We start from the raw sequence: 14,178 nt of genomic DNA, 5'->3' as shown, positions 1-14,178 counted from the left end.
CCCCCTCTATATTCAACCAGGCGAGAAAGTAGTTGCTGGCTATTTTCGACTGCCTTCTAGAAAAGCTAGCGGCCCCGGACTATCGAATCTACACTCTTGGTCATTCACCCGGCAAATTCCCAGGAGACCTCTCCCCGCCCGACCCTCCTTTGACTCAGAGAGACCAACCAGGTAAGGCAGGTAAGGCAGGCGTCCCGGGACCCCCACACTCACTCCGGCTGACGCCTCCTCTGTCCCAGAGCCCTGGCTGCAGTGTCTCCTCCGACAGAAACAATCCCGGTCGGTCGTTTCGAGGAGTCTTGGGCAATGCCACTGACACCTCCCAGCTAGAGGAGGGCAGAGACGAGAACGCTTAGTCAGCCCGTTGCCATGGTTACTAGACCCAGGGTCCCCCGGGGCATACCCTAACTTCTGTAAGATTTAGCCAACTGGGAGGGAGGTAGATGGCCGAGCCGACGGGGATCCGGGCTCACAGCAGTCATTATTCCAGAGCTTTCCATCAGTTCTGTAGCAGGTTTCTGGCTCCCCCAGTTCTCAAAATCCCCTTTTCCATAAGGAAAGTGTGGGGATACGTGTCATTAAACGTGGATGCTGTAACCTTTCACTCCCCTTCCACGGAGGGTCCCGCGGGACTGTTTTCAACCCATTTCCCACCCCTTATTATCACTATCGGAGGGAATTTCTTTAAAAAATTTGTATTGATTTCCGAGCGGAAGGGAGAGGGTGAGAGAGATAGAAACATCAGTGATGAGAGAGAATCATGGATCGGCTGCCTCCTGCACGCCCCCCACTGGGGATCGAGCCCGCAGCCTGGGCATGTGCCCTTGACTGGAATTGAACCTGGGACCCGTCAGTCCGAAGGTCTATCCACTGAGCCACACTGGCTAGGGCTCTTGGTGAGGAAGTAAACCCAAGCTGGGGTGAACTCCCCGACCGTCCAGCCTTTGAGGGAGCAGCTTCAACCTCTGCCCATTCCTACATTTCAAGGAAGTTTCTTGAACTCCACCTGCTCTAAGATGCCACCAAACATGCCGCTGGAGAGCCACCTGGATTCGCCCAAGAATCTGTCACTAATCAGCAACCAAGAACTGTGGCCTCGCACCCCTGCCTTGGCCACGGGTCAGGCTGAGCCCGAGGCCCCGTTCCTGGCTGCAAATGATGGAGGGCGATGGTGGGAGCCACGGGGTTCAGCCTGAGGAGGGCCTCTTAATGACAACGGACAGGAGAGCAACCCTGACTTCCCTTGCTGTTGGTGGGACTCTATGTATTGTTGACTCTCTAGGTCAGCGGTTCTCAACTTGTGGGTCGCGACCCCTTTGGGGGTCGAACGACCCGTTCACAGGGGTCGCCTAAGACCATCGGAAAACACATATATCATTACATATTGTTTTTGTGATGAATCACTATGCTTTAATTCTGTTCAGTTTGTAACGATGAAATTGGGGGTCACCACAGCATGAGGAACTGTATGAAAGGGTCGCGGCATTAGGAAGGTTGAGAACCACTGCTCTAGGCTGTGTGCTGTGGGCAGTGGAGGAGGAGGTGGAAGGTGGGGCCCGGCCTGTGTGGCTCAGTGAGCATCAACCTATGAACCAGGAGGTCACAGGTTTGTTTCCCCGTCAGGACACATGCCCGGGTTGCAGGCTCCATCCCCAGTGAGGGGCGTGCAGGAGGCAGCCGATCGATGATTCTCTCTCATCATGGATGTTTCTCTCTCTCCCCCCGCCCCCTCCCTTCCTCTCTGAAATCAATAAAAATATTTAAAAAAAAAAAAAGAGGGGCAGAGGGTGGGGCAAAACTGAGCTGATAGGTCCTCATAATCCAGTCGGTATCTGTGAGACAATAGAGCAGGAACTGGGAGGTGAGGAAAGGGAGAGTCCAGCAGGAGTCGTATGAAACGTTCACTACTTATGGGTCCGACTCAGACTTCAAGAAGGAAAGGCGGTAATGGGGGTGGGGGGGCGGGGGGAGTGTCTCAGGCATGGCCTCTGCCCTCGGGCCGTGTCTGGAGAGCAAGCTGGCCAAAGGGCAGCTCCAGCCCTTGGAGAAGTGGCTGAGGGCCAGAGGGAGGAGAGGGTGCTGGCCCGAAGCGCTGGCTGCTGACATTGCTGGTCCTCTGGCCGAGCTGCCGGGAAGCCGGCGTGTGGGGGAGAGGTGAGCGAGGTGAAAGGGCCAGGGGAGTCCCTTGGGAAGGGTCCGCTTTCCAGCAGCAGCTTCAAGGACAGGGTTACCGCCCTCCCCCATCTCTGTCTGCCCGCCCCCCCGCCACGCCCACCACGCACACACACAGGGACCTTGCCATCTGTGCACAGTGGGTCCCAGAACTAGGCAAGGCCCTCAGACGCTCACCCCTGAATGCATATCTTGGGCACTGGGTTCAGCTGTGAGGTGCTGGCTTGTACGTTTATTGGGAGGGTCTGGCTTTTTGAATCACTCATGAATGTGGAGGCGCAGAGGTGGGGGTGTTATTTAAAAAGGTGCAGGGGGGGGGAGGTACCAGGGGACACACATTCTAGCTCTTCACAAATTCTAGAAGAGGCGCCTTCCCCGGACTCCCCACCACCTACTCCAGTGATGGCGAACCTTTTGAGCCTGGCGTGTCAGCATTTTGAAAAACCCTAACTTAACTCTGGTGCTGTGTCACATATAGACATTTTTTGATATTTACAACTACAGTAAAACAAAGACTTATATATATATTTTTTTAATATATTTTATTGATTTTTCACAGAGAGGAAGGGAGAGAGATAGAGAGAGTTAGAAACATCGATGAGAGAGAAACATCGATCAGCTGCCTCCTGCACATCCCCCATCGGGGATGTGCCCGCAACCCAGGTACATGCCCCTGACCGGAATCGAACCTGGGACCCCTCAGTCCGCAGGCCGACGCTCTATCCACTGAGCCAAACCGGTTTCGGCTAAAGACTTATATTTTTGATATTTTATATATTTAAATGCCATTTAACAAAGAAAAATCTACCAAAGAAATGAGTTCGCGTGTCACCTCTGACATGTGTGTCATAGGTTCGCCATCACTGACCACTCTAACTTGGAGAGGACAAAAGTACCACCATGAGCCTGGCCGGTGTGGCTCAGTGGTTGAGTGTTGACCTATGAACTAGGACAGTGGTTGGCAAATGGCGGCTCGCGAGCCACATGAGGCTCTTTGGCCCCTTGAGTGGGCCACGAAGTTTCAATTGTACTGTACGTGCGCACCCGCACATGGTATTTTGTGGAAGAGCCACTCTCAAGGGGCCGCAGTTTGCCGACCACTGAACTAGGAGATCACAGTTCGATTCCCGGTCAGGGCACATGCCTGGGTTGGGGGCTCCATCCCCAGTGTGGGGTGTGCAGGAGGCAGCTGATCAATGATTCTCTCTCATCATTGATGTTCCTATCTCTCTCTCTCTCTCCCCCTCACTTCGTCTCTAAAATAAAATAAAATATTTGGAAAAGGAAAATAAAATAGTACCACCACGATACCACTGTAACATGCCTCCAGAAGCAAACCCCGCCTTCGGGACTGACAGAGGACCTCGCCTGGGTAGCAGCGGATGAGAGCGATGAGAGCATCGAGAGCCTCTAGCGACCCAGGGGCTCTAGTCTAAGTCCTTCTTCGTCCTCCTCCTCAGCGGGGTTCCAGGCCTGAGCGCACGCCGCCCTGTGCAGGCTCTGCTGAAGGTCGTCTCGGGACCGCCTTCCTTTGAACGCTTCTCCATGCCCACAACACACTCACAGAGAGTCAATTTTGTCTAGAGATTTAATTAGACATGTTTCATCTATTACAGTAAAGGATCTGGACAAAGTACCAAGAGTTGTTTAAACGTTCCATGTGCCCTGATCTAGCCGCTTTCATGTCTCTTAAAATTCCCCCAAGGTTTCTTCTCAAATCCTGACTCTTGATCGCTTTAAAATAAAGAGCCAAGAACCGCCGAAACCGGTGTGGCTCAGTGGATAGAGCGTCGGCCTGCGGACTCAAGGGTCCCAGGTTCGATTCCGGTCAAGGGCATGTACCTTGGTTGCGGGCACATCCCCAGTGGGGAGTGTGCAGGAGGCAGCTGGTCGATGTTTCTCTCTCACCGATGTTTCTAACTCTCTATCCCTCTCCCTTCCTCTCTGTAAAAAATCAATAAAATATATTAAAAAAAAAAAAAAAAAGAGCCAAGAACCTGAGCCTACTTTCCAAGAAGCTCAATCACTTGTACGGGAAGCTTAGATCTGTGATCACAAAAGAACCCGGCACCCAAGATGGGAAGTAGGAACACGAGGAAGTGGCCTCTGCTCAACACTGAGACATCTCCTTCACTAATGCCTACGGCTCCGTCCACCGCCCAACCCCCTACACACACACACACCTACACACACACACACCTACACACACACACACACACCCCTACACACACACCCCTACACACACACCCCTACACACACACACACCCCCACACACACACACCCCTACACACACACACACACCTACACACACACACACACACACCCACACACACACACACACCCACACACACACCTACACACACACCTACACACACACACCTACACACACACACACACACACATACACCTACACACACACACACCCACACACACACACATACCTACACACACACATACCTACACACACACACATACCTACACACACACCTACACACACACACACCTACACACACACACACCTACACCCACCCACACCCACCCACACCCACACACAACCTACACCCACACACACCTACACCTACCTACACACACACACACACACACACACACCTACACACACACACCTACACACCTACACCTACACACACACACACACCTACACACACACACCTACACACACACACACACACACGGAGCATGACTGGTCATAGAAAACTGCGACCCGCCGACATTCAGAGTATTTGTGAAACTTCATTGCATAAATTTATGTGGAAACGCCCAAACTGTCCTATGGCTTTAAATAACACCATCTTGCTGACAAGTCTAAATACACAGGGTGTCCCCCCCAAAATGTATATACACGCTAACAGCTCAATTTTGAAAGTAAGATGGATTTTAATAAACACTGCCTTTGTAATTATTCAAAGTGTGTGTATACATTTTTTTTGGGGGGGGGGGCACCCTATAGTTTTAATTTTTGTAGAAAATAGAAACCACTGACCAACACAGTGTCTCAGAAAGGCTGCTTGCGCCGGATCCGGAGTCTCCCACTCCCCTCCCCCCGACGGCAGTGAGCTATCACGGAGGTGATGCCACGACTGATCCTGGGTCCCAGTCTGGCTCCTGACTCACGACTGAGGGGCCTTGGACTGGCCGTCAGAGGAATGGGGTGCTGGCTTCGGCTTTCTTTCAGCCCCGTTTCCCCGTCTGTCACAGGCTACCCCGTGGTGACCTTCCACGCTCTTTTTGCCTCAAGTTCTTTCTAAGTGCTTCTGCCTTTTTGCTTGGTCACTGCACTTCCTCAGACACAACCGAGACCTTGGAGGTGCCTGATGCATTTCTGGTTCCACTTCCGGGCGGGGGCCAGGCGGGCAGTGATGTCAGGGCGAGCGATCCCCGAGGCCGGAAGCCCAGCTCCCACCGTCCCGCATGGGCTCTGGGGAGAAAGCGGCCTCTGCTGGCTCTGAGGGCTGTGAGTCAGAGCTGCTGTCGGTGCGCAGAAGCAGTGAGGCGGCACAGCCCCCCAATGACTGTGTATTAGCGTTCACTTATTGGTTTGGACCTTTAAAAACTTGTTTACTTTCAATGTTTAGTCATTCAGCAAACACGAAGCTCCTACTATGTGCAGAAGAGAGGCGCAATGAATGTTAGAAGAAGGGAAAATACTCAGAATTTCAGAAGTGACCGCAGCACTCCACAAAACATGTCCATCGTCATGCTCTCCCTCCTCCATCCTTGGCCCGACCTCCGCTCACGCACCAGGTCAGAATGCTCATGCGAACGAGTCGTTCAGCACAGACTGACCCAAGCCTGGTCCATGCCCAACGCTAATGTCCGTCCCCCCAGGAGGTGTGAGTCTTCAGCCTGGAGCCACCTCAGTGGATCTTCAGCTTCAGGTGAGGCCAGGCCACAGCGATGATGCCGGCGACCGAGGACACGAGCCCCCCGATCCCAATGATGCCAGGGTTGGACTTGTAGATCCCCAACTGGTCCAGAGGGTTCAGGAGGTCACAGAGGTTCTTCACCGTGTCCAGGAGCAGGGGAGGGTGCTTGCGCAGCGATCGGAACAAGAGCAGGAGAAAGGACTGGAGCCATTCTGTCTCCTCATCGGCCACGCTGTGCCCCAGAGGATCCTGGGAGAGCGACCGGTCCCTCTTTGCCTTGTCCTGCGCGGCCTGTTCCATCCGCAGGGAGATTTCGTACAGATCCCTGGCCAGGCTCAGCAGGAGGGAGTAGTAGTAATGGCGTGCGGCCCACAGTCGCCATTTCTCCTTGTTAATGCCGGAGGCGAGCCCTACGCTCCTCACCCAGAGGACGGTGTCACAGATGAAGTAAACCACACGGTTCAGGTTGGCGAGCGTCAGGCAGATGCGGGGCACCAGGTCCGTGGCGTGGATGCTCTGTTGAGTGGCCTGTACAGCGTGGACCACGTTGCCCAGCCGGAACCCTGCAAGAACCCACGGCAGCAAACGGTTATTGAACTGTGTGCGGCAGGGAGGCAGGGCCCTGGTCCCTGACACCACACTGTCATTGAGGCTCTCCTTGCTCAGGAAAGGGGAAAGACTACACTTCACAGTCGACCTCAGACACCTAACGTGATCCAACCCTGGCCGGTGTGGCTCAGTGGATAGAGCGTCAGCCTGCGGACCAAAGGGCCCAGGTTCTATTCCGGTCAAGGGCATGGACCTCGGTTGCAGGCTCCTCCCTGGCCTGGGCCCTGGTCGGGGCTCGTGCAGGAGGCAGCCAATCAATGTGTTCCTCTCACATGGATGTTTCTCTCTGTCTTTCCCTCTCTCTTCTCTACTCTCCCTAAACACCAATGGAGATATATCCTCGGATGAGGATTAACAAAAATAAACAAACAAATAAATAAATAAAATGACACAGGAAGAGACTGACGGTGGCTCTTTGACTTCCCTGCCTCCACTGCAGTGAATGCTCAGCACCGCCTTACAACACTGGGCACTTGAGGTCAGGAACCAGTGTCCATCTGCCCAGGACCAGCTTACATTTCTTTACCAGGAAGGCTCTATGGCAACAAGAACTCCAGATGCAGCATCTTTCTGGAGGGTCTGATGCCCTACATTTTATTTACTTCCCACGCAGAAGGTTGCTTTGAAAACAACACCATTATCAATTTGCCATTTCTCTGGCCCAACCCCCTTTGGCTCCTACTGTCAGGACAAAGTAAATAACTGGCTCCGTGGTTGAACGTTGACCTATGAACCAGGAGGTCACAGTTCAGGGCACAGGCCCGAGTTGCTGTCTCCATCCCCAGTAGGGGGTGTGCGGGAGGCAGCTGATCCATGATTCTCTTTCATCATTGATGTTTCTATCTCCCCTTCTCTTTTCCTCTCTGAAATTAATAAAAATCTGTATTTTTAAAAAAGAATTTAAAAAAGAAGTGAAGGTGGTAGGATTTAGTGGCTAGGACGAGTAATATCGTCATATATGACTCCTAGTGAATTACATCAATCACTGCAAGACATGCCTTTATCTGAGCCTGTAATTCTATTAATCAGGGAGCTATCAATCAAATATTTATGCATCAGTCAGATACTCAGTATGCGGTACTGTCCTAAACACTATGGAGGGTACAAAAGAAGTACTTGCTTCAAGAACTGTATCTTAGACTCAGCAAATGCTCGAAAGTAGCTTCCCTGAGGAGACTTATAATCTCAGAAGAATGTTTGGTGACAACTTATCAAAGGCAGTGCAGGACACAGAACGCAAGGGATACTCCTGGGCTCCAGCTCGCCTCTTGCACTAATGACTGAGTGACCTTGGGCACGTCCTTTCTGGACTTCGGAGACGGTGACTGCAAAGGGCCTCTGAGCGCCAACGCTGTAGAGAATCTGAGCACGTCTATTCTTGCTCTTCAAAGCCGTCCAGAAAGCTCACCCTGCCCTTCCCCTCCCGCTTGACAACGTTAAGTCTTCTCTAGTCAAACCAGTCTTCTCACTGAGCCTCTGACACAGCGATTCTCAACCTGTGGGTTGCGACCCCTTTGGCGGTTGAAAGACCCTTTCGCAGGGGTCGCCTAAGACCATCCTGCATATCAGATATTGACATGACGATTCATCACAGTAGCAACATGACAGTGATGCAGTAGCAACGAAAATAATGTTATGGTGGGGTCACAACATGAGGAACTGGATTTAAAGGGCCAGGAGGTTGAGAACCACTGCTCTAACACACCTGTTTGCTCAGAAGAGTCTGAGCCGTCACTGGAGGAAACCACCCCCAAGACGCTCGCTCTCCGTCCTCCTCTTGCTAGCCACGCCCCCAGCCCACCTCCTCAGAAGCCTTCCTTGTCCTCCACCAACGCATCTGGCACTGAATCTAATCGCACTGTTACACCATGCGCTCTCAGGTCTCCCACAAAGCCCAGGACGATGCCTCCATGAAGTCGGTGCTCACAAGTAATTGCGCAACATCTGATTTCTCCATTTCCTCTCGGTCCCTGCTCACCTGCAGCAGCAACTCCTGGCTCCCCTCCGACAACACCACTGCTACTGGAAGGACAGGTTTCCCACTAAGCCGTACTGGCCAAGTGAACTAAGGGAGCATAAAACACTTGACTTCACTTTTTGCCTTTAACGTGAAACCATGCCACCATTGGTCTAAGGAAATGTACCTGCCCCTGGCTGGTTTGGCTCAGTGGACAGAGCGTCGGCCTGTGGACTGGAGGGTCCCAGGTTTGATTCCGGTCCAGGGCACATGCCCAGGTTGTGGGCTTGGTCCTCTCAGTAGGAGGCGGGCAGGAGGCAGCCAACAATGATTCTCTCTCATTATTGATGTTTCTATCTCTCTCTCTCTCTCTGAAATCAGTAATATATATATATATATATATATATATATATATATATATACATATATACACATACATACATATATATGTGTGTGTGTGTATATATATATATATATATATATATATATATATATATGGAATGACTCCGTCCATTTCCCCTAGCAATCCCTCAAGAGAAGAAGGGGAGAAGGGGTCCAGGATAATACAGCTATTCTGTTCTTCCACAGAATACAAGGGGCTCCTGGAGGCAAGAGCTCATGTCGGGGACTGCCCAAACGTGGGGATTCTAAGAACTAAAGGTGAACCAGCCCTGGCTGGTGTGGCTCAGTGGATAGAGCATTGGCCTGCAGACTGACGGGTTCTGGGTTCGATTCCAGTCAAGAGCACATGCCCGGGTTGTGGGCTCGTGCAGGAGGCAGGTTCTCTCGCATTATGGATGTTTCTCTCTCCCTCTCCCTTCCTCTCTGAAATCAATAAAAATATATTTAAAAAATAAATAAATAAAGGTGAGCTAACACAGTGTGCGTCCCAAGGGTTGTGATTAAGCACAAAGATGTGGAGCGGGGAACACTGCAGGTGTTTGTGAATGGTCCGCAGCCGCAAAACAGTCACCTTGTGGGGCCTGTCATTCCATGAGGGCAGACTGACCGGCTGGCTTCATCAGCAAACCGGACTAGGAAGGAATGTTCTAGAAAGCGTTCTGTGAATTACAGAGCCCGAGGATCCAAGCCAGGGCCCGCTGGCCCTGGAGAAACAGGGTACTTACATTTGCGGCCAGTGCTCACACTAGACTCCAGTTTCTTGAGCTTCATTACCACCTTCTCTGTGTCAGGTTTAGGCTCTAACAAATACCTAAGCAACATGCATGTGTACTGAGTGGCTCTGAAACGGAAAAATAAAAATAAAAATGAAAATGAGGAGGATGATTGACAAGCCAAATAAAACTGGATTCATGAAGTAAGGGAAGGAGGGGCAGGTCTCGCTGGAGGCGAGGCTCCCAGACAATTTCTCATGCAAGCAGCTCTCCCAGGAGCAGGATTCTGCAACAGGCACTGCACGGGGCCAAAGGGTAGGACGCGTGATGGAAATGCAACTCAAAGGTGATGCAGGAGATCTCGCGATGACACAGAGAACAGCCCTCTGAGGGCCTTTGGCTGGCACCAGGGTAACTGCACAGAAACCTTACCTCATGCCAAGTCTGCAAAGACCCAGAGTCTGTATTTTCTCAAGTGCAGAATGATTCTGCAGATTTCTAAAGAGAACTTTTTGCCGTAGAGTTAACCAAGCACTTATGGAGTGGCTCAAACTAGAAGCCAATGAGAAGTCCACAGTGTGAATAGTGTGTTTTTTTTATGGCGAGCAAATGCACACCCATACATAACTAAGTTTAGATATGTCTTTCTAAGCTAATTAGTATTGTATATAAATAAAATACAGACAGACCTGTTTAATAATATCAAGTGTTCAATAAAATGATTATTGTCATGCCTACAAATAACAATGCCCTACTAACAGAAATAAAGCAAATGAGCAATTTTATTCATAATCGAACATCTAAATGCACTTGGCAGTCTATTTATAAAGTAGGTGCCTGTTTCCCGCTGTTCTGTAATGTATCTGAATCCCTTTGTGCTGTGAATATTACTCTACCTCTGGCCTAATAACTAAATCTACATGAGACAAATTAACCAGAGACAATAATCAAATTTAATTGCATATGTTCCCGTGGGAACCCCACGTACAGGAAGGGTTCAGACACAGAAAGGGAAACTGAGGCATCTGACATTCTGAGCTAAGGATGAGGTAAGGCGCCTTAGGGCTTGAGGGACGGGAGGTCATTTGAAGGACAATAAGATGCACAGATGTCCAAAAATTAGAAGTTTGCTCTGCCCTACAGCGAGGTCATAAAAAGTTATTTCTGGTGACAACTCTTATTACGGGCAAGGCCCCTAATTTAAATTCTTCTCGGTAGTTAAGGGGGGTGGGGCAGAAATTTTTCTTGAGCTTGAGGGGGTCTAGGTTGCCTTTAGCTCAAAATAATCTACATATCACAGAGGAACATCTTGGGGTGACTCATTCTGGTCTCCTATACTCTCAATTAAAATGTAACACGTTGTTCTAGCCAGTTTGGCTCAGTGGATAGAGTGTCGGCCTGTGGACTGAAAGGTCCCGGATTTGATACTGGTCAGGGCACCTGCCCGGGTTTCGGGCTCGATCCCCAGTAGGGGGCGTGCAGGAGGCAGCCGATCCATGAGTCTCTCTCATCAGTGATGTTTCTATCTCTCTCTCCCTCTCCGGAATCAATACAAATATATTTAAAAAACAAAAATAAAATGTAGCACGTTTTCCAAAGTGATGAAGTATAAAATAATCACACACACACACACACACACACACACACACACTACAAGCCCCTTAAAGTTTGCTTCCTGGCTAGAGGCTCAAGCTGGTCACATTCTCAGATTTGGTCAAGCAACGGGAATGCGTCCAAAAACAAGGCATTCTTTTATGAATGCCAGTTTGTTCTTAGAAGCTGTAGTTGACCAAGAGGATTGGGAAAGGAATATGAGGGATTTCAGACCGTGCTGTGTCATTATTTCATTAGCCAGCCTCATTGATGACCTTGGGGGTGGGGGGGGGGTACAGTCTCCATCCGCTGACTGCAGGCTTCTATCTGCACGAAGCTTGGACATGATGCGTCTATTCTCTAAATCCCCCCAGTTAACGAGGAAGGTGGTTTGGCCTGGTGGGCGGAGAGGTGGGCACTGGCGTCAACGGCGGAAGTTGCAATCTCTCAGCGCTGCCGCTGAAACCTGCGTGGGTTTCTCCCTCTGTGAAACGGGGTGGTTGGAGCATCTCCGGCTCCGAGGGCTGTGATGGGGGTCCACGAGCCGTGACCCCCTCTGGACAATATCGGGGGGCAGTACCGGGGCCACGCTCCCTGGCCTGCTTGTGCCAGCACCTAACACCCAGAAGAGAGGAAAAGCTGTTCAATCAAACTGCAACCGTAACTAGGTTTTTTTCCCCCTTCTTTTTCAATAAATGTAGAAGAATCAAAAGAATTCCTAAAAGTACACCAGGAGCTGCCTGACTGCGTGGCTCTGTGGTTGAGCCGCGACCTATGACCCTGGAGGTCAAGGTTCAATCCCGGTCAGGCTGGGTTACGGGCTCGATCCCCAGTGGGGGGCCTGCGGGAGGCAGCCGATCCATGATTCTCTCTCATCATGAATGTTTCTCTCTCTCTCTCTCTCTCCCTCTCCCTTATGTTCTGAAATCAATTAAAATAAATAAGTAAAATAAAAATATCAGCTCATTGGAATGCTTCCGGCAGCACCGCGGGCGCCTCCGAGGGGCCGGGTCCCTTCCAGGCTCCCGGTTCCCAGGATGACACGGAAGGCGGAGAAGGCACCCCAAGGGCTCGGCTCTCTGACCACAAAAGCCGCCCCCAAGTCTCTTTAAAAATCACTGCTCGCGGCACGCGGGGCGGAGAACGTGTCCCCCGGCTGGGAGAAGGGGGCGCGGCTCCCGGCCCCGCCCCGCCGCGTTCGGGATGACAGGCTGGACCCCAGCGCCCCCGGAGCCGGCGGCCCGCTCTCCTTCCCGGGGTGCGGGGCGGCGGAGGCGGCCGGCACCTGCCTCACCTGAAGAGCCGGTCGCGGCCCTGGGTCTGGTTGGTGAAGCGGGTGAAGGCCTCCATGGCGCCGGCCCGCGGCCACACGGAGCCCGGCCCGGCCGCGAGTCCTCGGGGCGCCGCGGGTCCCGCGGGAGGTCGGCCTCGGACGCCGGAGGGGCGGGCAGGCGGGCGTCGCGAAGCGCGACTTCTCAGCTTCCGGTCCGGACCGGAAGTTGTGGTTACTAAGGCGACGCCAAGCCGCCGGCCAGGTGAGCAGAAACCCCCGCTTCCGCTCTGCGGGGCAAGCGCTTCCCACGTGCCCTTGGGCTCCCTTCACATCCTGGGTCTCCTCGAGGGGCTCCCAGGGGCCCGTCTCCTGGTCTCAGGCTATTCCAGGCCCCCCAGGAACCCCAGGTAGGATCCGAATGGAGGTTCCCCTGAGCTTCCGCTTGGGGACCGCAGGGCTAAACATTCCCAGATCTGTGCCTCCGCGTCCCTGGAGCAACACCAGCTCCAGCTCTGGGAAGCACAGGGTTAGAGCAGAGATCAGCCGGTGGGAGGAGTGCGTTTCTAGCAGGAGGGCCGGGTCAAGGGGGAGAACTGTCTGTTAAGATGACTGAATGAAGATTGCTACCTGAGGAAATCCTAAAATGGTGACCACGAACAAAGTGGGGGCAAAAATAGATTACAACGAAATTGCACCAATGCACGGACCTCCTGTGGGGCTTGAAGACATGGAACCCCAGCCATTCCATAGCAATGTTTTAATTTTTGATTGATTGATTGATTGATCTTAGAGAAAGAGAGAGAGGGAGAGAGAGCAACATGGACCTGTTGTTCCACCCATATATGCCTTTATTGGTTGACTCTTGACTTGTATGTGCCCTGATCAGGGATCAAACCCACAACCTTGGAGTATCTGGATGACACTCTAACCAACTGCGCTACCTGGCCAGGGCCACAGCAGCAATTTTATAAAATGCCCCCCCCCCCATAATTACAAGTTAAGGTCGCCTATTTTTTTAATCTTTAGTCCCTTGTTCAGACCTACCCCTAACACTTGCAGGCCCCCAGGAGTAGCAGTACAAATAGAGACCCACATACCATACATTTAAATATTTGAAAGTTTTAAATCAAAGTAACACATTGTTAAATATGTTCTGTTCTCTTCTCCTACCTTCACAAATATCTATATATATAAAAGCCTAAGCAACCGAATGACCAAGTGACTGGTTGTCCGGGTGCTATGACATGCCCTGACCACCAGGGGGCAGATGCTCAACACACAGGATTGGGCTCCCTCCTGACCTGATCGGGCTTGTGGGGATTGGGCCGAAACTGATTCTCCGACATCCCCCGAGGGGTCCTGGATTTCGAGAGGGCGCAGGACAGGCCGAGGGACTCCACCGGCGCACGAATCCGTGCACCGGGCCTCTAGTACTTTCGTAATGATCTAGAAGTCATTTCACATTCAGAATTCTTGGGCTCTTTGGAATACCTGGAAACACAGCCAGAATATTACACTCTGGGGAGAGCTGGTCCCAGTCCCTTCCCACTGCTTCTCTTCCCATTTCTGGCTCCC

General features: G+C 51.8%; 2 protein-coding genes across 2 annotated transcripts in view; both read right to left on the bottom strand.

Moving 5' to 3' along the window:
* CRTC3 (CREB regulated transcription coactivator 3) overlaps positions 1-14,178 on the bottom strand; it is a gene marked incomplete at its 5' end in the record, with an annotated part of 1,283,408 nt that overhangs the window by 412,581 nt on the left and 856,649 nt on the right. The window lies entirely within an intron of this gene.
* PEX11A (peroxisomal biogenesis factor 11 alpha) lies at positions 2,745-12,680 on the bottom strand (the record flags this gene model as incomplete). Its single annotated transcript, XM_081114951.1, has 3 exons — positions 2,745-6,619; positions 9,750-9,865; positions 12,625-12,680. 3 exons carry the CDS (start codon positions 12,678-12,680, stop codon positions 6,048-6,050), a joined length of 744 nt encoding a protein of 247 aa, XP_080971077.1. The 3' UTR covers positions 2,745-6,047.

This window comes from Myotis nattereri, assembly GCF_964212035.1.
Source record: "Myotis nattereri genome assembly, chromosome: 21".
Classification (NCBI taxonomy): domain Eukaryota; kingdom Metazoa; phylum Chordata; class Mammalia; order Chiroptera; family Vespertilionidae; genus Myotis; species Myotis nattereri.
The sequence above is the reverse complement of the archived record's forward strand: the minus strand, read 5'-3'. Positions and strand labels throughout refer to the sequence as shown.